The sequence below is a fragment of the Malaya genurostris genome, chromosome 1 (assembly GCF_030247185.1).
Source record: "Malaya genurostris strain Urasoe2022 chromosome 1, Malgen_1.1, whole genome shotgun sequence".
Classification (NCBI taxonomy): domain Eukaryota; kingdom Metazoa; phylum Arthropoda; class Insecta; order Diptera; family Culicidae; genus Malaya; species Malaya genurostris.
In genome coordinates this window covers 63,608,931-63,633,444 of record NC_080570.1, presented here as the reverse complement: position 1 = coordinate 63,633,444, position 24,514 = coordinate 63,608,931, and the positions used below count along the sequence as shown (strand labels likewise).

General features: G+C 37.9%; 2 protein-coding genes across 12 annotated transcripts in view; both read left to right on the top strand.

Annotated features, from left to right (window-relative positions):
- The window catches only part of LOC131440264 (sterile alpha motif domain-containing protein 5), a 657,981-nt gene that overhangs the window by 103,077 nt on the left and 530,390 nt on the right, over positions 1–24,514 (top strand). The window lies entirely within an intron of this gene.
- LOC131440266 (uncharacterized) lies at positions 1,735–9,000 on the top strand. Of its 3 annotated transcripts, XM_058611391.1 has the most exons (4): positions 1,735–5,213; positions 5,269–5,454; positions 7,080–8,248; positions 8,303–9,000. In XM_058611391.1, exons 1-4 carry the CDS (start codon positions 5,117–5,119, stop codon positions 8,648–8,650), a joined length of 1,800 nt encoding a protein of 599 aa, XP_058467374.1. In that variant the 5' UTR covers positions 1,735–5,116; the 3' UTR covers positions 8,651–9,000. The 3 variants fall into 3 exon arrangements, 2 of the variants coding, with proteins under 2 accessions (XP_058467374.1, XP_058467375.1); XM_058611392.1 differs by having other exon boundaries at positions 1,738–6,904; XR_009231366.1 differs by lacking the exon at positions 8,303–9,000 and having other exon boundaries at positions 1,735–6,904; positions 7,080–7,218.

The window sequence follows — 24,514 nt, the reverse complement described above, 5'->3', positions numbered from 1 at the left end:
ATTTAACATGTTTTTCTTATCATTATAATTATGATTCATCGCAGCATGTGTGTTAGTATTATTAGCTTATTAATAGGCTCAAATGGCAATTTGTTCTGATAATCCACATCCGAAAAAATGAGTGGTAATGACTTTTGACGTTTACGTCGGATGTGGATTAACCAATATTAATAATTTTAGGCTCGTTTGAGAAAAAGATTTCGATGAAAGAGAAAGGTATTATCACACCACCAGGTGGATTAAAAATAGTCTTTTTTTCAATTATCTTATTGAACTTGTTCGACTCATAAGTGCAAAAGCAGAGTATGTTAAAACTCTGATAATACCACCTCGCGGTCATAATTTACCGTTAAGCAGACGTCAAAAACTTCACGCTTTAAAACACATTTTTTCTCCGAAGAGCAATGTCTTTTCTAATTCTGGACACTGTACTTCGGTACAACTTTTACTTTGGAAGTAAAATTTCACGTTTGGTTACTGGTTTATGTGGAACTGCTGGGTTGCGTGGCAGTTCAACATGAACTGCTTGGCAATGATGGGACAAAGTCGAAACGAAAACCGTAATTTCGTCTTATTTGCTCGTAAAACCTCGATTTTCCCAGAGATGGCTGAACCGATTTTCCCAAATTTAGATTCAAATAAAAGGTCTTAAGGCTTTATACAATTTTCTTGAATTTCATTTGGATACCACTTCCGGTTCCGGAATTGCAAGAAAATATGTGTAAACTAATTAAATAATGCGCACTCAATTTTCTCGGAAGTTTCTTAACCGATTTTCACAAATTAGGAAGCAAATAAAAATTCATAAAATTCTTTAAAAAAACGCGAAAAGTTCATCCAGATCCGACTTCCGGTTCCGGTATTACAGTGCGATTAGTAAACATTTTCAATTCCATGAGCATTTTTTCACAAGCGATAGCGAAACGAGGTGTACATTTTTATAAAACTTACTGCTAAACTCATCCAGTTGGCAGCTCTTGTTAGTTAGTGAATATATTAAACTGCTTTGGGACTACTTGTTAGTCCTCGGTTTCCGCTTCCGAAAGCAGCGATAATAGTGAAGAAAAACTCCAAAAACGGAACTCCATTTCGCAGCATCGGTTAAGCCGATTTTCACGAATCATGATTCAAATTAAAGCTCTCATTGTCTTTAAATACACTGTGCACTTTCATCCTGATCCGACTTTCGGTTCCGAAATCATAGGGCGATGAGTGTCGAAACATTCAAATCACCGTCATTCAAAATGACGATGCAAAACTGGTACACGACGGTACGTGCGGGCGGCTTTGTTCCGTTCGCAGCGTGCCTTGTTCAATTTCGTATAGCGTGCAGGGTTGTCACATAAAAGTTTATTTTTTTCAGTGGTCAAAAAGTTTAAAACGAGACTCACTCAATTTTCTCAGAGATGATTTGATCAATTTCCACAAACAGGCTCAAATAAAAGTTTCAATAGTCTCATAGGTTTCTGTTTAATTTCATCCGAATCCGACTTCCAGTTCTAGAACTATAGGGTAAAGTGTGTTTAATCATTTAGTGCGACGATGCAAAATAGATAAAAGTTCTTATTACCTTGACATAACTGTATACTAATTTAAAAAGTTATGTGTTTTTATACTCAAAGAAAGTTTCTTATTTTATTCAATATTGAAAAAGAAAAAATTTTTCTCGAAATCTTCTAATCATATTTTTTAAAATATAAGTAATATGAGAAAGGCATAATTACAACACTACACACCTAGAAAAAATCATGTAAATTTACGTCTTCTGAGACCGACATATATGAGTGTCAAAAAAAACTCAATTCTACAGTAAATATAATATAATTTTATTCATTCTAACAAAAAAAATTAGAATTTCACAGGTGATTTAATCCCTCATACGATGTAATTTATAGAGACCTAATTTGTCAAGTGAAGGAAAATTTTATTTGTCATGACTTAATGTTAGATGAGCTTGAATTTTACTAGTCTTGACTGTAACTTGCGTTCTGCTAGCAGGTGCGACTGTATGAATTTAAATGCACCTTTTTCCAGCCCATCAGATGCATGCTTCTGTGGCTCAGTCGATTAACAGACGTACACACCAAAAATTTTGGAATTTTATCTTTGACATATTTTGCAATATGACGCAATCTATCGCAACTTAAACTGAAAAACGACTCAATTTTAAATGCCACAACATGTAAAGAAATTATTTTTTTTTAGTTTCCTAAAATTGGAGCAACAGCGTTTTAATATTACCACCTTGAAGTAATTTTACTGAAAATTTGTTAAAAATAAGTAATCGTATAGCCTTCAATGTTTACTAGTGTAAAATTACATTTCTCAATACCTAAAAATACGTTATCGTGTACCTGTAATTCTTCTATAAGAAAACAACAAATTTCTCTTCGCGCGGTTGGAAATCGAAATTTCAAAAATTTTGGTAAATATGGTGATAGTGTGCAAAATTTGTGGTATTTCCACAGAAAATATTGAGTTTCACATAAAACATGTTCGACTTCATAAAAAAAATATTCATTTCGAGTGCGCTGTAAATAGTTGTGCGCTATTTTTTAAATCTTTTTCGTGTTATGCTACTCATCTCCGTCAGCGGCATATTGGTAGGATAAAAGACCGCCAGCTAGAATGTCCACTCTCATCGTGTCAGTTTGAGTCCACAGACTTCAGAACAATGTGTAAACATGTCATGAGTCACATTTCGAAAGGCCAACCAGCATATTGCCCATTAAAATGTCAAACTAAAAAACCTTTTGCTACGGTCAACACATATAGGATTCATAATATGTATTACCATAGAATGGCAACTCAAAACCTATCCACCAAACAACATCAATCCGACGAAAACAAATTGCTACTTGACGAAACGCCACCTCAGCTATCATTGAGTGAGGACATTCAAGACGAAGATACCATTGAAAAACAACTACATGAAGTGCAACGAAGTGTAGAACTATTATTTGGAACTTTATTCTTAAAATTGCTTACAAAAAATCATGTAACCGACGTACAAAAAATCATGTAACCGACGATTCAAGAGATTGTCGATTCTATACAGGAGACAGTTTCTCTTGGAAGAAAGTTTTCGGAGTTGACATACACAAAGCTAATTGAGGAGAATGATGTACCGGTACATGTGAAGGAGAAGATTAAACAGTTCATGTGTTCCAATAACTTGTTTGCTAACCTTTTCGGGGAGAGGGGGCATTTTCGTACCTCACACATCCGAAAAAAGTTTTTTGAAAAGAATTTTTCATACGTATCTCCTGTTCAAGTACAACTTCAAAGGAATAGAGACCATGAAAGCTGTTTTTACTATTATGTACCAATTTTGGATACTTTGACAGCTATGTTGAATGAAAAAACAGTCTATAATGCAATATTCCGCGATAAGTATACCATTCCAGGATACATGAGAGATTACACAGACGGTCTTAAATACAAAAACAGTAGCTTCTTCAGTAAGAAAACACTGAATTTGTTCATTTATCAAGACGCAGCTGAAGTGGTTGTGAACGCAATTGGAAACGCAGTTGGTCGCCACAAGCTTGAATGTGTATATATGGTTATTGGGAATTTAGATCCACACTTACGGAATCTGACAGAGAATGTCCATTTACTATTACTGTGCAAGACAAAAGATTTAGCTTATTTTGGCACACACAACATTTTTAGAAGATTTATTGAAGATATTAAAATACTTGAAGCAGAAGGAATTCTAATAAACGGGGGTGGATATGAAGAAAGAATTTATGGCTCAGTTTTCACAACAATGAACGATAATTTGGGAGCTCACCAGTTGGCCGGGCTAACAGAGAATTTTTCGAGAAGCTCATTTTTTTGCCGCTTCTGCTATATCGAACAACAATCTTTTCAAAATGATTGCTTCACTTTTGCTGAACCGAGAACACCTCAATCACACCGCCAAGATATTTCCAGAATAATTAATATGCCATCTGAAATACCGTACCGTGGAGTCAAAGCAACTTGCATTTTAGACGAACTTAAATATTTCGAAATGTTTTTCTATGGAGCACCGCCATGTGTTGCTCATGATGTGTTTGAAGGATGGGCTAATGGAGATATATTTTTAATATTTAATCGATTAGTAAAAGAGAAGGTCTTCTCTGGAAATTTTCTACAAGCAAAAATCAATAGCATTTGCAAACAACTTAAATTAAAAATTAAAATTAATTTGGACTTCACAAGAAAAATGAAAAATATTAAGGCAAAGGCTTGTGATATTTGGCATTTAATTCAAATAATTCCATACATTTTCATCGGCCAACCAATAGATTTCAATAATTCATTATTAGTAATGCTACTCTTAATTAAGCAGATAACGGATATTATTACATCTCCAGTGATTTCACAAGAACAAACTCAGTTACTCTCTTCGGTTTTGAGAGAATATCTGGAGCTTAGGACTAAAGAGTTTGATTCACCCTTAAAACCAAAACACCACTTCACTACTCATTATCCTCAAATGATTCTTTGGATGGGACCATTAATGTCCTATTGCACTCTTTTCTGTGAGCGAAAGCATTGTTTCTTCAAAAGAGCATTGCGAAGTACACTGAACTTCAAAAATGTGGTTAAGTTCTGCAGTGAACAGCACCAATTATATCAAGGCTTCCTGAACACAAAAAATGGCCGATATGAACAAGATTTTCTGGTAGAAAAGTTCGTGGAATCTTTCAAATATTTGTCAGAAGCTACCCAAAACCATTTGAACGATCACAAGCTATTAGACGATGAAAACGTGTATGCCGAAGAAGCTGTGCATCACGGTTATAACGATAAAAAAGGATATTTTGTTTTTCTAAGACACGATGAGTTCAGCGAATGCTTCTATGTTTTGAAAATTATTCTCATGATTTTTCAAAGAAAAACTAGTAATATTTTCATTTATGGAGAATGCAAAGCTGTTGTAGACATTCACGAAAAAGGACTTCTTTTAATTCAAAACAAATGTTTGCCAACCGAGGTTGTGAATATTAATAACCTCATTGATAAAACACCATTAGGGTTTTACAATGAAAATAACTACAATTATTTATTCATAAAACACTCAATTCCGCTCATAAAGTAACTGTATATATAATATAGGCGTAACATGGATTCTCTGATAGTATTTAAAATTTGTGATTCGACACGACTTCGCCGTTGTGCTATTCCAGCGGTTGGAAACATTTCAAGCTTATTGGAAGAAGGTATGTAATATTTAAATAAAATTAAATAAAATATGTAATTTTTCATTCTTTTTAGGATCATCTGCATTAGAAATCCAAGCAACACAGATTTTAACTGAACATGATGGATGCCGTATAACTTCTGACTTGGTTTTACATGTGTTTAAAGATAAGTTGTTGATGCTTTTGGAATCAAACGAAATGTGGATTCCTGCACAATCCTTGCACCTTCGATACGGAGAAACCAGTGCACAAACTGATGGTATGTAATGCACTCTTTTTAACTGATCAGGCTTATGGAAATCTCTTTATTTCTACATTATAAGTTCTCGCTTCATTGTACTATTAGGTTTATATATAGAACTTTCTTTCAATTCGACTATTGGTGTCGTCATATAACTTTATTGCTATGAGAGATTCCAGCAGTTCTTAATGTTTTCAATAGTAGTCGACATGATTAATCCGAGCCACTCATTTGCAATGAATTCCTGAAATAACTTATACTGATGAACACATAATTTAGTTTTATTACATGAAACCAACCTTGAGTAACTATGGCGACAAGTCTAATGTTTCAAACTGTTGGACCATTTCCGATTACTGTTATTTTTTTCTGCGATAACAAATGTCATCCTAGAACATGAGTTGCCAACTTTATATTTGTATACTGGAACTAAACATTTCTATAACAGTGATGCAAAATTAAATTGAAAACAAGGTATAATAGCGGCCCTTATACGAGTAATTAAAAATGTCATTACTAAGAAATAATATCATTTTAATGAACGTGTATGGTGCAGTAATGACAAGATTTCTATAAAATTTGAAAAACGTCATTACTTACATATCATTAAAAATAACAAAAATAATTCTCGTGTAAGGTCCGCTAATGAATCTATATAATCAGATACACAACAGATTATACATATCTTAAGAACTTTTGTTAATAGGTATAATAATTTATCACGCATACGTTAATGTAGATATTTCTTCCCAAAATAAATTGAATCTGTGCCGTGGGCCCGTATCGAACTGTTGGGCACAAAAGAATAAAACAGTGTATGTAATCAGAAATACCAGATAATATTAACAAATATGGCAGCAATGATCATGACCGAGAAATGACAAGCAGAGTTTCCATTTTAAATTCTGTATTTCAACTTAAAAAATCTATACACCATCTGTGTTGCATATTTTAGATAATAATCTGTGAAAATTGTGGAAAACATTTGGAAAATTCGCCGATTTTATTATATATTCATAAATATTTATCGATTTCAAAAATTGTGGAAAATTGTATCACTTTTAAAATCTGTGCAACATGTTTAAAAATCTGTGAAACACTGACAGTGATCTTGGCATCTCTGGTCGTAAACAAACTAATTGAACGAAAAATGCAACAGGGCGAAACTTCATTTTTCATATAAGGAGCATAGAAGCAAACAAATCAATATGGATTAAATTATTTTGAAGAAAAGAAAAAAAACGTGTAGCGTATTGGTAGGAAAATAATTGATAGTACCTAAACAAGAAATCTGAATCTTAACTAAATTCCAAGTAATCATCAATATTTTTGTCCGTTTGTCGTTAATGAGAGTTTTGTCCTTCTTTGGAAAACAGCTGAGTTATATGTTTTTTTTTTGTTTTTAGTTTATGTAATTATAAAAGAGTTGAGATTAAACTGCGGAGTGACCGTTTTAAGTATATATTAGGTACGAAAATAAACATGAGGTTCGGAAATAAACATTCATTGTTATAGTTTTTAATATTTGCAAGAGAATAACACTAATCTAGTTCTATAGAATTAGTAATATCAAATTGTATCTATTCCGTCGCTGTAATCAATCGTTTACATTATTCAAAATATTTTTTTTTTCGAATTCACAGGTGATGACTCAACTCATATTCAGCAAAGAAACAATAGTCCTAACGATAAACAGATGATGGCTACTGATACATTCTTGCGAATTTCTCCTCAACAGGATGAAACGTCAATAGTTTATAGATCAAACAAAATACCATACCAAAACTTATTTCCGTATCAAGAAGCTACAATAGAAGATAATATCGGCAATTCGTCCATGCCAGAGGAAGATCCGCTATTAATCATCCACGTAAATGAAATGGATGTTGCTGATTCTTTGATTGAACAGGATGAAAATTTGTTTTCGAATAGCAAAGAAAACAAAGGCGAAAAAGTTAAACTTGTCAAAGGTGCCAAGAAACACGCTTCATGTGAGATGAAATTTAATTCTTTTCAAATTAACTGGAATAAGATTAGTGACAGTATCCTCGATCGTTTGCAAAAAATGCAAAACTTTCGGAACGAAAATTCAGGTTTACCAGTGCCAAAATCATTTCAGATTTGTAAAACCGATTTTAGTGGTATGATTAATTGTATAGTTGACCAGCTAAGATCCATTGATAATCTCATTCGAGCGGATGTTATGGAGAAAGTTGCACTACAGATAACAAAAAAGTTTCCATGTCTAAATTTTGTGGATGACGACGGTTTCGGAACATGTACTGGTTATGTATGGTTAAAGCAAAAAATGATAAACCGTAATGCTTATCTCAATCGCTATAAAGATCCAGATCAAGTGAAAGCATGTTCGGTCAAGATCCGACGATATCGGAATATAAGAGCCGGAACAATTAAAGAGTACTGGAAAAAGTCTTCTAAAGATTGTTCCAAGGAGATTATTTCGTTACTGTCCCGAAACGAACCGGAACTACTTACTAGAGAATTTCTCGAAACGTCTCTTTCTTATGTTAGATACCGTTTAGATGAAGATAATTCACTTAAAGAGGTTTTGACGAGCCTCCCGGTATTGAAGCGACGATGCCTTCTTAATTACCATTTCGAATGTGCGACGGGTGTACAAGTGGATTTATTGGAGAAATATTTCTCAGCTAAACGGACGAAAATCATTCATTTCTCGAAGAGCAATAAAAAGTTTGGTGTATTGGACAGTTATTCATTGGATTACGATATATTTAAGTTTTTGTGCTGTTCTTTGGGAGAAAAGATTAGTGACGTTATTATTCAAAAAGAGGTAATGTAAATTGAGTGAAATTCCATCATCATTTTATTTATATATTCCTTCCAGATGGGCACTAAAATTGATTTCGTTACTACTGACTGTTCAGGTCCAGTACTCGTTGCTGTAGATTGCGGAAATAATGTGTGGATGCATTATGTATTTGCGGAGCAAGTGTGCTTAAGCGAAGGAACCGAATTATTGATTGTCGCCATTATGGATTTGATGTCAATTCATTATGTACATAATTTCATGTATATGAAACAAACATCGAAGTTCATGGAGTTCATTCAGGAATACTTTCTTAAGATACTCCCCATAAGTGGATCTAAATCAAATGCAACACGCAAGGGACAGCAGCAGCGAGTCGTTAAGCGTCTAATAGAGAATATCTCGAATCATACTTTGGATTGCTAAGCAATATCAGTATATAGGTCTCATGTTTCATCTATATAAGCCTACATACATTTTGAGTAATCGTTCTTGTTAAACTTTGTAATTTATTCTGTAAAGTTGAAAATGTTTCATTAATTGAACTGGTAATTCAATAAATACAATTGGCTAACGAATAGCAATGTATTATAATTTCAAATAATCGTTATTTCTTTAGTGCATACAACCATGAATTTTATTGCAAGATCTCGTAAACTTATGCCCCATTGTGTAAAATTAGAACTTATTTTAATTTTACACGACTAAGATCAATTCATGGTAAAATTAAAGGTTTGTAAAATTATGTGCCATGTAAAATTAATAATACATTTAAAAATGGGTTATTTTTGACGCTCGAATATGTCAGTCACAGATGATTTAAATTTACGCGTTTTTTTCTAAGTGTGTACTTGTGATCCAATGATTTTCGGTTCAAGTCGCGGCACTAGTATTCATTATTTTTATTCAAATAAATATCATGTTATGGAATTTTAGACGCAATATTAAATGTTCTTCTACGTAAATTTGCGTGAAGTGCGACGCTCCTTTTATGTGCATCTAATAAGATGTAAAATCACTGGGTTTTTTCAAAGTGTGTTCTTTTAAGTTCTAAAACATGTAAATTTACACGTTTACTTGAAATACGGGCGTATATTTATATCATTCTTGTAAAATTCAGTCGTTTTACGAATTACGTTCTATGAATTGTGTCATATGAAGATTTACGTCACCTGTAAATTTCATAATTTTTTGCTGTGCAGGTGTTTTTTTTTGTATTTATTCCACTCTAAAATTACAGATTAAATTCCGGTACAAGAAACGAAAATCCGACAATCTCTAAGCGACCTTCTCGATCTTTACGGTGTACAGTTTACTAGTTTACAATATTGCGAATCCAAGAAGTTTTCTGCTTATGGAGGGGAGCGCACACAAAACTTTTCCCCGACGAAAGGAACTGCATTCATGACAATAAGCGCTATTTCAATGCCAAAGAATCCTCTTCTGGAAATGCACTTGAAATCTAGCTGCAAACCTTCTTTCTCATCCTGCTGCTTCTTCGCTTTCTCCATCGCTTTCGGAAAACTTTGACAGATACTAGGAAGGCAAAACAGCAAGAAAAATCGCTCAACTGACTTCGTATAAAAGGCAATTTTGTTTTTGCCACCTTTCTGCCATATTGAACCGAAGAGCCAGCGTCAGCGAATCGATGAAAAGTTGATTGAGTCTTTTTTCCTTCTTCTTCTTCTTCTACCTCATTCATGGCGCTGCTGTTTGCCGCTCGGTTGCTTAGTCCGTCCGTCGGTCGGTCGGTCGGTTGTTGTTAGATTGAAGTACTGTTTTTTTCGCTTCTTGACTTCCACCTTCCTTTAGGGATCCTTTGAACGTAGGACTCTCGGTCGAAGAACGAAACCCCGTTGCACAACAACGTCGGCAAATGGCCGGCTCTATCTTTTTTGACGATACACAAGTATGAACACACGTACACCCCTCGGTCAGGTCTCTCACTCTTTCGAGCCAGAGGAGATGAGCCGGGGGAAAACTGGGTTGGTATGAGAGCGAGCAAAAAAAACGAAAACTGGGAAACGAATCAACGAAGGTGATATGAAATAATAGGATCACTTGAAAACATCAAGGACCTGTGCCGCGGCTGACTGGCTGTCTGTGTGTGTGTGTGTGTGGTTGACCTCTTCTGTGCCGTAGGATAGAGACTTGCTGACTTTGGCAGTTCGGTGTTCTCAGGTGTGTCGTTTTTCTCTATAGATTGGGGTTTGATTTTCGGTTTTCTTCGGCTGTGTTTGGATGGGGGGGGGGATGGTGTTCGCGTTAGATGATTCTTCCTATCGATTTGATTTGCTTGTTTGCAGTTTCACTCAGTGGCAATTTTGTTGTTGGGTGGTGGTGTCGATAAAACTGATGGAAACAAGCTGGCCATCTGCGGGGGAGGAAGCTTTTACCAAACTGAGGACGTGAGATTTTTGGTCGGGCTGGGATTTTAGGCTGGGATGGAGAAAACAGATATCCGATCAAAGTGATTTTAGCTTTTCATTGGACCATGGTTGCTAAATGTGTAAAGCGAGATGGTGAGCGAAATTGGTTGGGAGTTTCATTTTTTTTTATGATGATGATGAAGAAGTGGGTGGTTTTTACTACACTGGTTAGAATTTTAAAAAAATATGTCGCTCAACTTTAATTGAACATAAAATTGTGGCCCCGACTAATTAGGCGCATTGAATAGTAATTAAAATTTTATGGAAATTAATATTTGTGCTTGCAGATGCAGTCACTCAAGGAATGCCGTGTGTGTGTCGAATAGGCAACGGCTGAACGTCTGTCTAGCGTCGAGACGGAGATTGTGTTCCAACTGCAAATCGGATCCAGTGCTCCAGGGAGAGTCGGCACGACACGAAAGCGACAAACACATATTTTCGTAACGATTTGGCTAATGATGGCACACCACTTACCGTGGGACCAGTGACGGCGAATGCAGCTGAGTGTGACCCTGAGGTGCAACAGATGCAAAACCGCGGGGGACTCTCGCTGTAATCTCGCAAAACTAATTAGCGCAATTTTGCAACCGCTCCGTAAGTTTGTTTCTTCTGGCAGCGTGTGCCGCGTGGTAAATTTATCTAAATGATGGTGAGGAAAATTAAATCTGTAATTTCTTCACTTCTTTAGCCGCGCTCTGTTTGACTGCTTAGTTTCGTTTAACTGACGATTTTCGCACTTGTGAAAACGAAAGGCGTTGCAGAACTGTCACAATTGATATCGGTGGAACTCAAAAGTGTTTCGCTTAGTTTGGCACCCGTGATAGGTGTTAATAGGGTTGCTCAATATTAATGTAATGCACCAGTGAAGCGACTCAGACTAGTTACTTTGGGATAACCTTCGTGCTCCCAGATTATCACCCTAGAACCGCTCGTACCGTATACTTCACCTACTTGACCTTAGCGGTAAGTTTGATGCCAACAGACCTTCTGACAAGACCCGATTTTTCACTGCTTATGATCACATAAATCTTCTCGGCTGAATTCTTCGTTCTAGCATCGTGACATGACTACTCTACGATACGCCTAAAGCAGGTCGGCATTCGAACGCACAGTAGACAAAAAACGACACTCAAAATATCTCCAAATGGTGCGCACTTGTCTTAAGCCGCCCGCTTTATTTTTTTTTTGTTTTTTTCCTGTTTGTTAACTGCTGCTGCTGCTGCTGTCGTTTTTCATCATATATCCAGTCTGAGCTGTGCTCATCAACATAATCATTTCGGAATCCCCAGCAGAAGAAAAAAAAACAAGAAGCCAACAGCAAAAAGTACTACACGACGCCGCGTTGCTGATGATAATTAAGATAAATTGCTCTCAAATCACACGGTCGAACATTCGGTGCCGGTGATGGTTGAACTGTCAAGATCATCGCCGAACTTATCTCGATTGTCGGATCGGGAGGGGCTTCACTGTCGTTGCCCCTTGGTTTATTTAGATTTGAAGTGTATTTTGATTTTTTCTCCGAAGACCGCACTGAAAAACAGTCATTCGTGAGTTTCAGTAGCTGTTGACTTTCTGTGATTCAGGAGTTTGGTTGAAAAACTATGCTATTCTTTTATGCTCGAATATGTCGATTTCAAATGACGTACATTTACTTGATTTTCTTCAACTGTGAGCCAGACTGGCAGTAATCATTTTGCGAGCTCAGCAACTGGGCAATCATTTGAATAGAGAAAACATTGTCTCAGCATTGCAGTGTCAAGTAATCAGTAGATGAACGCTGAGCGCACGTCAAATATTAGAACCCACTGAGAGACAATTTGAGAGCTGTGACTTGATGTGTTTGTGAATCAACACATTGAATCAGACTCATACAATCCTGTTTCGCTTGTTGTAACGATAATTCAAACCAGCTCTGAACACATGTTCATTTCAGATGCTGCACACCGTGTTCATTTCAGATTGAGGGATGGAATTGAACCACACGAAGAACCCGCAGATCACAAAATTACAATATTGCAATTATTGTTTCACGCCCGGGTTTTTTCAACTAAAAAGTTGTTGTTGACGCAAATCCTCTTCATTCCACTAGAAACGTTTCATATTGAAAATTTTCAACGGCAAATGAACGTCATTTAGGTCAGTTACGTAGTGGCCGTTTCGTGTAAGTGAAAGTGTGCAGAAGAACATAAAAGTTGATTGTAAAATTAATTTTCCAAGTAGTGAATAGATATTCCTACAGTAAAAATCTTTTAATGTCATCGGCGAGTAATGTTTTTTCGGACAGTTCATGTCAATGTAATTGAAAACGCCTAACGCTTAAAAAATTTGCTTCTAAGGTATTATTTTTATTTTCTAGAAAGTTCATCTGTAGCATTTGGCTTAACAGCAACTTTCTTGAAAATGGAATCAAAAAAGCTCTTCCGGCTGGGATTGTGTCATTGTTCAGTTGCACGAGTGGCACCTCATTGAAACGTTTCATTTTCCGTTTAGGGTGTATGTCATTGCTCAACTGTAACGTTACATTACTCGTTTGTGGTGCATGTCTTTGCTGGGTGTCATTGCTAAACCGCCAGCACGATAAATCAAAATTGACAGTTTAGTTAAAACAACAATCGATTAGTTGGGTAACAAAACTAAAATTGAGATTATTTTTTTAAGTTGTGCGAATTGTATAGCTCACAGGGAAGCAACAGACCTTATGCGCTCATTTTATTGCACTGAGACAAATTTTTCTCATTCTCAGAAGACAACCATGCGCAGGCGAAGAGCTTTAGCTGCCCTCACAAAAACTCATTCGCTTATAAGCGGGGAAAGTATCTGTAACACTCCAATCATTCTAAAGCTTTTTTATTAACTTCTTGAAAATCCTTGTGCGATCTTGCTCAACACCACCTTAAGATTTATTTAAAACTGTTTGCATGGTCATACATAAAAACTGTTCAAATACGATCTGCGATTAAATATAGTAATCTCGTTAGTAATTTCAATTATATTAAACTTCTTTTCGAACCTGATAATATCGATAATAGGTGTAATTTTTTACACTTGAATTAATTTTGAATACCAATTATCGAACTTAATTTGTCAAGATAAAAATATTTAATAATCTATACAATAAGATTAAAATGAATGGTTCGTCATAAATATCCAGTATTCAAAAATCTTTTATATCTCAAACGATTTTGAATCTGTTAGTTAAAATACATAACATTCGAAATGTGTCCGGTTATCCCCTTCAATTTTTTCCCGGTTGTTACACTAAAAATGATTTTAAACGTTTTCTGCTCTGGAAAGTTCTAGTCCGGTTTTGCACATAAAACATTAAGTCGGTTTTCGTATTCAAAACTACTTACAGGGGCCGACCCGGCGAACAACCAAAATTAGGTTAAAGCCGGGTATAAATCAACGATATAAAAAACTTGAAGGGTTTCGACAATAAGTTGCACTTATTAGCTATTCATATAACGCCTTAAAAATGAATGTTTCATTCATGTCTATTCATGTTAATTTGAATATGTGTATTAGGCCACAGAAGGTTGTTGTCGCTCATTTGAGTCACGATGTAAAAATTTAAAATCATAGTGGTCTATACCTCCAAAATGAAACTGGTACCGTTCGATTTTCACGAGCTTGGATTCAAAGTTTGAATGGTGCGTTTGAATTGGTGTAGTAAAATCCTGCACTCCTGTTACATTTGTGTATGATATTCAAGCTAAATAGGGTAATAATAATCAGCTGCATATCACGCATAAAGATTGGACATGGTTTTCTTATTATTATAATTATTACTCTTCGCAGCATGTATTAGCTGTTTTTATTGATGATATAACTCCACCACGACGGTATTGGTGAATAAATTTCAAATACATCACGACGCATGGAACGACGCGACCGACGAAATAAACTCACCCAACGAGCCCAAAACTATTGATATCGGATAATCCATATCCGATAAAATTGAGTGGTAATCAACTTTGACATTTAGGTCACTTATACCATTATATCACCGGAGTGACAGCCATTTGAACTTCCAAGGTGTCCCGGGTTGGCGGTTCAATGCATAGGACGCTGGTCTTACAAGCCAGCTGTCGTCTGTTCGAGCCCCGACCTGGAAGGATTCTTAGTGTCAGTAGGATCCATAGTACTAGCCATGCAATGATTCTGTACACTAAGAATCGGCTGCGAAGTCTGTTGAAACAGAAAGGCCAAATTCCACCACAGGAAAGTAATGCCAAGACTTTGCTTTGAAGTTAGGTGTCAAACATTAAATTAATCCGGTAAACTGTGGAAGAAAAAGTGCATTTTGCAGAATTATAGATTTAATCACCAACGTTACTCAGTGCAGTGATGCCAAACTCATTACTCACTTTTGAAAACTCGGAAAGCGAGTTAGGTCCCAAGAAATAAAAAATGAGAACCATCAATATCATCACCAGGGCTGGCAATAATCAAATCCGTACTTCATCATCACTTAGTTCAGCTCACCTTCAAATCGGTTTCAGAAGCATCACTGAATGAGTTGAGTAACTGGGTAACCATTTGTGTAGAGAAAACATCGTCTCAACATCGTAGTGTCAATTAATCAGCAGCTGAGCACTGAGTGCACATCAAATATTAGAACCCACTGACAGACGATTTGTGAGTTGTTTTTTTTTTCTTTTTACAAGGTGAAGTGGGACTCTCCACAGGACTACCACTGTATAATTGGAGCTACTCACTAAACACCTTGGATCTCTAACCCTACCTCCCCGGAACTACCGTTAGGTATTACTTCGGGGTGGAAGGCTATCGGTGCTCAAAGCACCCTTCCCGGACTTATGCATCGTCATGGACGTCTATGTCGTTCTCTCCTACTTTTATGGGATTTATCTCGATTTTGAGGACGATTTCGAGGTCGGTCAGACGGTTGGAGCTTAGCTTCCGGTTCGCTGGCGTCTCGACGACCCAGGGCTGGTCTACGTCGCGAACTACTCGGCTAATCCCCGACGATGGATCTAACCTACACTGACGGGAAAGTTCCCCGACGATGGAAGTTTTCCCGGAACCGACGCTCCCGAAATCCGTGCACGGTTCGAACGGCAGGATGTCAGAGTCGGTTCAGTGATTCCGGTTGGAAGATGACTTCGGTTCACTGGCGCCCCGACGATCCATACCGGAGTTATGTCGCCATCTACTCATCTAATCCCCGTCGAAGGATCTAGACTACGCCGACGGAGAGCTTCCCAACGAAAAAGTTTCTCCCGACACCGAATCTCGTGTTTTGCCACACGGGATACTCGAATGAGTGCCGAGGTCGGCTAGTCCCTGACGAAGGATCTAGCCTACACCGGCGATGGAAATTTCCCCGGGACCGACGCTTCCGAAATCCGTGCACGGTTCGAACGGCAGCCTGCCTGAGTCGGTCCAGTGATTCCGGTTGGAGGATAACTTCCGGTTCACTAGCGCACCGGCGATCCATACCGGAGTTATGTCGCCATCTACTCATCTAATCCCCGTCGAAAGATCTAGACTACGCCGACGGAGAGTTACCCGACAATTCCCGAACCGACACTTGTTCGCTGATCCCTCTTTAGCGGTCGGCGGTCGCGGCTGCCTGTTGTTCTGCGCTCCAATTCCGCTGCAAGATGCCCGCGATCTGGGAGGTCGCGGTCGACACTGCGTTCCAGTTCTCCTCACTGTGGCACATCCTCTGGACTAGGCTCTCTGGTGTAGTTTCTCTGCCACATACATCCAGTAGACCATTCCTTTGTGTCGCAAAGCGGGGACAGGCAAACAGGACGTGTTCTGCAGCCTCAAGCTCATTTGGGCAGCCAGGGCAAGCTGGAGATAACTCGCGGCCGAACCTGTGGAGGTACCACCTTAAACAACCGTGACCTGTGAGGAACTGCGTCAGTCCTAAGTTTACTTCGCCGTGGTGTCTGTCGATTGATCCGGAGACTCTTGGAATGAGCCGATGTGTCCACGTGCCCTTGGTTGAGCTGTAACATTTCCTTTGCCACTCGCGCCTTGGCAGTTCTGCGGGCATAATGCACGCTACCACGCAGGCTGAGCCTCCAGATACCGCCAACATCCATACCGGGCTGCCGTACCTGAGGATCGAGACTGCCGCTCATGCCAGTAACCTGCGTTTGCTAGAAGGCACCGGCGAGTTATTGGCCATCATTCGCGCCGCAATCGCCATTCAAGCACGTTTACAGGCATATTCAACGTGCTTGCCGAAACTGAGCTTGTCGTTAAGCATCACACCCAATTGCTTCAGTGATCTCTTGAAGGGGATCATACAATCAACAGCATGTGCCAACGCCTCTTGTTCTGATTTTCTGTTGTTTACCACCATCATATCTGTTTTGTGATGCGCTAGTTGCAGTTTCCTGCTACGCAACCAGTCTTCCACCATGCTGATCGAGTGTGATGCGCTCAGTTCGACCTCTTCGATGGATTCTCCGTAGACTACTAACGTGATGTCATCCACGAACCCGACTATCTTGACGCCCGTGGGGAGCCTCAACCTAAGTACGCCATCGTACATTATATTCCACAGGAGCGGACCCAGGATGGATCCCTGCGGTACTCCAGCTGTGATAGAAGTGCTGCGTAAGCCTTCCTCGGTCTCGTAGAGCAATACCCGGTAGCTTTCCAGAATCTTGTACAGCCCTTCTGGTACTCCAAGTCGAAGGAGGGAGTTAGTGATATCCGCCCAACAAGCACTATTGAATGCGTTTTTGACGTCAAGCGTTACTACCGTGCAGTAACGAATTCCACGCCGCTTAGGTTGAATAGCGACCTCCGCGGTGGCTACCACCGATTTTATGGCATCCGCCGTGATTTGATGTGTTTGTACATTAACACATTGAATCAGATTCTTATGACACATTCTCGCTTGTATTCTCCATCCACCAGAGTTGCCATGGGCGGCCAACGTTCGAATCGATGCCATTTCAATCTAATTCTCAACACATGTTCTCGTATGCTGGAAAACGCATTCGGTTCAGTAACCAGTTGTGTTTAGCTTCAGGCATGAATTTCAATCGTGCACCGTATACATCCCGCTACGGTTTGATTTTTGCTTTCGTAAATCATCGCTCGTTCTCGTTTTGAGTACCAACGAAAACAAAACCGAAAATAAATAAATCACTAGGTAAGCTGATGAATAGAAGAACTCCCATCCAAAATTTGGCAATCAAAAGTCGGGTTTTCTGGCAATATTTATAATATATTATAATATAAAAGACGACTTTTAAGTCAAAACTAGATTTTTGATCAATTGTTACCACGTCAAAACATTTACTTTGCGTTAGCGGCCGACATTTCGATGGTGGTACTTTCATCTTCAGAGAAAATCGACTACAAATATTTTTCGTCAAATAAAGTGCAGCATTTGAAATAGTGAATTGGTGAACGGTTGTTCGACAACAATCACGCTCATCGACAGATTGAGCATTCAATTAATTATTTTATATGCTAAACCAAACTGGCCAAAAAATATTTGTAGTCGTTTTGCCCTGGGGATGAAGCTATCATCATCGAAACGTTGGCCGTTATCGCAAAGTAGATGTTTTGACGAGGAAACAAGTGACCATAAAACCAGCTTTGATTCAAAAGTACAATATTGCTCGAAAACTCCAAAGCGTTCCAAAAATTTACTGAATAAATGGTGGAAAAAATAAAAAAAATAGTTCAAAAAAAAAGAATCCAAAAAAAAAAACAAACGATTAAAAAACGATAGTAGGAAAAATTTTCATGGATATCATAAAAATGATAACATTTGGGCTGAAAAGTCCCGGGTCCCGGGAGAACACGATTTTCTCAATCAGGAGTAACGCAATCATATCACTTATATAGAACGATTTATCTTTTGTCTCAAAATAGTCCTCAGTTTTAGTGATAACCTTTTCATTCGTGTAAAATTTCTTACCGGGGAGCATTTTTTCAGGTCTGCGAACAGCCAGTAGCCGAATGTGGTAGTAATTCGAAGTTCAATTCATGTATTTCTGTCATTGTTTTGATTGACGTGTGATGCGGTGCTTTGTCTTGATGAAACAAAATTTTTTTTATTTGTCATATGCGGTCGTTTCTTTGCAATTTTAGCCTTCAAAGGCTCCAATAGCGCTATATAATATTCACTGTTGATGGTATTTCCTTTCAAAAGATAGTCGATGATTATTACACTACGAACATCACAATCATCAACACGTTCTCGTTTTTATACGCCAAGATGTATAATCAATTATTTAAATCGAACATAAACTAATGTCAGCCTGAACTAGTTTGTTCTCGGATTCAATTCTCATATACACTTGAAAAACTATTCATCTGCTTCCCGGATGTTCATTTGCAGTGTAACAAACTCACTGTCTTTCTTCAGGGCAACGTCTAAACATCTGACATTTAGAATGGATGTCCCATTTTATCCTGCAAAGTTAATCCACCTCACAGTTTTCAACTGTCAACAGAGCAACAGTGAACAAACGGCGCCCTCCCCCAAAAAAACCGAGCGCGTAATCTGCATTTTCTTGCCTCAATTAATTCACCCAGCTAGAGTAATCCGGTTTCTCTGAAACACCGGAGTAGAGATAAGAATGTTCGGTAGAAGCAACACTACCTTCAAGGATGGATTTCCGGCACTTCCGTAAGATTCGTAAGCGACAGTCTACATCCCGAATAGAAGAAGGAAGAAAAATACGAGCTACGACTGGTCACGTTTGGAGTCAAACAAAAACGGGCCTTCCGTTCTTTCATAATATATTTTTGATGGTTACTGGAATTGATTCGAAGACACATCAACTAGCCTTGGTCCAGAAAATCGGACTTCTCGGAGCAATTTTTCATCTGTCATTTCGGTACCAGAGGAACTGATTTTCTTGCTACAAATCACCGGCGGCATTTTCACCCGCTCGGGATCGCATTTACCCCCAAACCTGTCCGTCAAAGCGGTAGAGTTGTGTAAGGCAGTCGTTGAACTGAAATCATTTGTCATCGCTTACTGTGGTAACCTGAGACGTGGGAGTAATTCTCCAGTCTCAAGTTATCTTTATTACCACCCGACCAGCCGGTGTTGGGGTTTTCCCAGCACCCCGACCACGGAAAGCAAGAAAATGAACACTCACACCCTGCAGCAGCAGTAGCAAGAAATGTGATAAATAGCTGACGAGGGGGTTACCGTGACTAGGGTCTTAGCTTCACTCCACCGCCTCGCACCGCACTCCCACCCGTAAAAGAATGTGCTGCATACACTAGCATCGTGGATGGATGGGATGTGAAAAATAGTCACCGTCTGACGGAGGAAATTTTTATTAAAATTGTAAGTTTTCCGACCGGCCAAGCCTGACGGGAATCTGACGCAAGTTAGTTTCCGGGGAAGATTCGTTTAAGGACGTGATCCGAATTCCTGCCGGCGATGTCGACGGGTTGAAACAGTGGCGAAAGACAGTGAGTACGGATTGCTGTGATTGGTTTGCGAGATGAATGGACTGGCTTTTGTCCGGAACGGAACACATACTTGTGTGCGATGTGAGCTAGAATTTTGATTTCGTCCAAATATTTATTTCAGTTAGAATAGTACAGGAAAAGAGAGTTAGCACGTAATTTTAGTTTTCTTTATCTAGTGCTAACAGTTTGGTTCTGCATTTCTAAGCTTTCGTCCCGTTGTCGATTCCATTTTTGTTAAATCTTAAGCGATTTGAATTATTCATTTATTTCAAACATCTTAGAAACTAAGAAACTGAAAAGTAAATGAGTCGTACTTTATATTGGGGTGCCTTTTTAAAATTGACCATTACGGGGAGAGATAAGTTTTTGATCACGAATATCGTGAGTTGAACCAAAGATAACAACATCATTATCTCTCCATGCCATCGGCAATATGATCAGCAATCATCATTATTAAATATCCAGCAGTATGAGAAAATCATTAGGTTTTCTCAAACTTCTGGAATCAACTAGTCAACCAAGGTCATCATCAAGCTTGTTTGCCCTTCTCGTACTCGGGGGCATATCTATTATTTTTATTTATATATTTATTTGGAGCAGGAAAAAGCCCGATGGAGATGGAATTTGGTAATCTCTCTCTCCAGCAGGCATAAAACCTCCTCATCATTTGTATCGACAGATTACAATGATCCAACAGATACATTTGGCCTTAACACTAACAATTAAAACTAACAATTAAAACTAAATCTATAACCCTATCTATAACTAGTTGATGACACTAAGCATTACAGGGCAGTAATTGCGCTGTTGCTTAAAAGGTGAGAGAAAAGAAAAAACTGAATAGGTAAATGTTACATAAGGGTTGGTGAGGGAGTGAGGTGGTAAAAGAGAGTGGGCTAACGACGGTGTTAGAATCGGCATGTAGATATAATGTAATGTAGATCTAAAGATGGCGGAAGATAAAGAAAACGACGGGGTTAGAATCAGCATAAAGATCTGGTTAGTGATCGAAAAATGGATGGTAGATGACAAAAAAAATGTAGAAGAACGACCGAGTTAATTTCGACGAGCGAATCTAGTTAGTTTCCAATGGAGATTGTGGAGAGACGGAGTGGGAAAAATCACAATAATCCAGCAGATACCATGTCATGTACTTATTACTGATCATTAAAACTACCCCTATTACTAACCTTAATACTTGAGAAGTAGAGATGTAATTCAGAATCAATTTATTATTCTATTTGACCTAAGAGTGAATAAAAATCATGATCAAAATTCGTGTGCTAAACGTAAAAGTATTAGCGATTTTACGCAATTAATTGTTAGCTAGATTGACAGCATATTAAGTAGCAGTAGCTTCTCACTCTACGGATATGCTTCCGGGCTTCTGAGAACTAAAAATCGATCCCTAGTAACCATTTCATATTATCTTTCATGTAAACAAGCAAATCTGCTTAAAAAAGTAGTCAATGAAAAAAAATTGTTAGTTGCATTATTGTTCTCGTGAGCCCCGCCTTGTCGACTGTAAACATGTGATGCGAATATTTATGGAAAGCCCCTTCATTCAGCTAACCTAGTTTTTGTTTTAATTCCGCGGTTGGGTGAACTAATTGCCTTAAGATACAAGACACTTTGCAAGGATATGAGCAATGTTATCTATGTGTGCGTAAAAACAAATTCAGGCGCTATGTCCTGATTAGAATCAATAAATCTTCCATACGATTGAAAAAAGAAATTCATATCAGTTCCTTCTGCTTCGAATTGCAATTAAAGCAAAGCGAAAATCTTAGTCTAAAACTCTTCCGTTTTTCTGAAAACTGCTCGAGAATAAAAAATATTTCAATTTCAGTTTACTTCCACTAAAACATTTTCATGGGGTAAGTCAATGCCATCCCGCAGCCCGCCTGGGTTCAATCCCAAACCGCGCACATAAGTTCAGATAGTTTTTCTGGCCCGATGAGGCGAATGACTTTAAGGTTAAAACCTCTTTAATCCAAAAATATTGCGAAATAAAGATTTGTTTACTTTCTATTGGAAAACCCGCAAAATGGGAACTTTTAATGTAGCTCACGAAAGGCAATGCATATGGAAGGTTGTCGTAAAACTATTTATTTTTTCAGAAAACTGCTTTTTCAACAGAAAATATTTAGTTTTGTTTATTTTGTGTTGCGCGAGCTAATACAAATGCATTGGAGCAGTGTAGTTAACTTTTTCATTTTCTACATTTAAAAAATATAATTCCATCAAAAATTGGTAAAAAATTAATCAAAACTGATATATCATGAAAAAAGTCAGGTTTAAAATTCGTTTGAGAACAAATTATTGCTAAATAAGATTGTTTTAAAATCAATCATTCAAGCCACTATGATAAACTGCTTGCACTGCATATATAAATACATAGATATATAACATACGTACCAAATAAAATATACGTAAAAACAAATTACCAACACAAGTTTACTAACTTGGTTTACATTTGATCCTAAAGTTTGGCAAGAACCAGCTAGGAGATTTATTTTCTGTGCTGCTCGTGCCGAACCAATGGAAATTATTTTAATCAATATTCGACAGCAGTAGTAACGCTTTGTCCCGGGTTGGTGGTTCAATGCATAGGGCGCTGGTCTTACAAACCAGTTGTCGTATGTTCGAGCCCCGACCTGGAAGGATTCGTAGTGTCAGTAGAATCGTAGCACTAGCCATGCATTGGTTCTGTACACTAAGAATCGGCTGCGAAGTCTGTTGAAAGAGAAGGTCAAATTCCACTACAGGAATGTAATACCAAGGCTTTTTAGTTACGCTGTTAACGCAAAAGCATTCAACCTTTTTTAACACGGGCGAAGAATCGAACAAAATGGTTCATTTAAAATTGAAAATAGTTTCTAAGGAATTTTTTGATACCATTTTGCATGTAAATAAGCGAATCTAAAGCAGAATCAATAGAGAAAATTTGTTTGTAGAGTATTTATTAACGTGAGCCCCGCCCGTTTGATTGGTAACGTGTAATGGCATCAATATTAACAGAGAGCCCTTTCATTCAGCTATCTTTGTCAGTTTTGAGGCCGAGAAATTTTAGTGCTTTGAATTATTTTCATTACGTAGCAACAGAAGTTCCGCATTTGATAATCAGAGGCATTATCCCGATCCGACTTCTGGTTCCAAGACAATATGTGCAAATCTATGAGAAAATGCGCACTCAATTTTCTCGGAAATTTTTCAACCGATTTTTACAAACTAAAATGCAAATAAAAGGTTTTGAAATTTTTTAAAAATTCCATGCATTAAAAAGTTAATGCAGATTCGACTTTCGGTTCCGGTATTACAGCGCGATAAGTGAAAAAGTTTTCAATTTCATGAGTGTTTTCTCAAAAGTGATGGCGAGATGAGGTGCAAATTTTTTTAAAATTTGCTGGAGAATTCATCTAGTTGGCAGACATTGTTAGTTAGCAAAGCCTTGGCATTACATTCCTTTTGAGGAATTTAACTTTTCTGTTTCAACAGACTTCGCAGATGATTCACAGCGCACAGAATCATTGCATGGTCAGTACTATGATCCTACTGACACTAAGAATCCTTCCAGGTCGGGACTCGAGGCTCGAACATACGACAACTGGCTTGTGAGACCAGCATCCTATACATTGAATCGCCAACCCGGGCACCTCGTTAGTTAGTGGATATATAAATCTACTCTGGGACTACTAGTCCCCGGTTTCCGCTTCCAAAAGCACTGGTAATAGTGAAGAAGAGCTCCAAAAATGGAACTCACTTTGATTTCTCAGCAACGGACAAACCGATTTTCACAAATCCTGATTCAAATTAAAGCTGTTAGTGCCTTTAAAGGTACTGTGCAATTTCATCCAGATCCGCCTTCTGGTTCCGAAATTATTAAGCGTTGAATACTTTCAAATTGTCATACAAAATGATGCAAAAGCGGTACGCATCAGTACGTGCTGCTACGGAAGAAAAAAACACCACCGCCTAGCACACAGCGTGCTTTGTTCAATTTCGTATAGCGTGCAGGGTTGCCACATTAGAATCTATATTAACCGGACATAACTCTTTACAAATTGAAAAGGTTATGGTAGTTTATACCCTTTAATTTGAATCATGATTTGTGAAAATCAGTTAAACCGTTGCTGAGAAATCGAAGTGAGTTCCGGTTTTGGAGATTTTCTTCACTTTTATCGGTGCTTCCAGAAACCGAGAACTAGTAGCCCCAAAGTAGATTTACATATACACTAAATAACAAATCTACCAATAAGATAAATTATGTAGTAAGTTTTATGAAAATGTGCACCTCGTTTCGCCATCGCTCGTAAAAAAATACTCATGAAATTTGAAATTTTCACTAATCGCTCTGTAACAGCGGAAACAGAAGTCGGATCTGGATGAACTTTTCGAGGAACTTTTTAAGAATTTCAAGACCTTTTATTTG

Coding starts and splice junctions, on each gene's coding strand:
- LOC131440266 (XM_058611391.1), top strand. CDS start 5,117: ATGGATTCTCTGATAGTATTTAAAATTTGTGATTCGACACGACTTCGC. Junction 5,455..7,079: donor AACCAGTGCACAAACTGATG/GTATGTAATGCA, acceptor TCGAATTCACAG/GTGATGACTCAACTCATATT. Junction 8,249..8,302: donor ACGTTATTATTCAAAAAGAG/GTAATGTAAATT, acceptor TATTCCTTCCAG/ATGGGCACTAAAATTGATTT.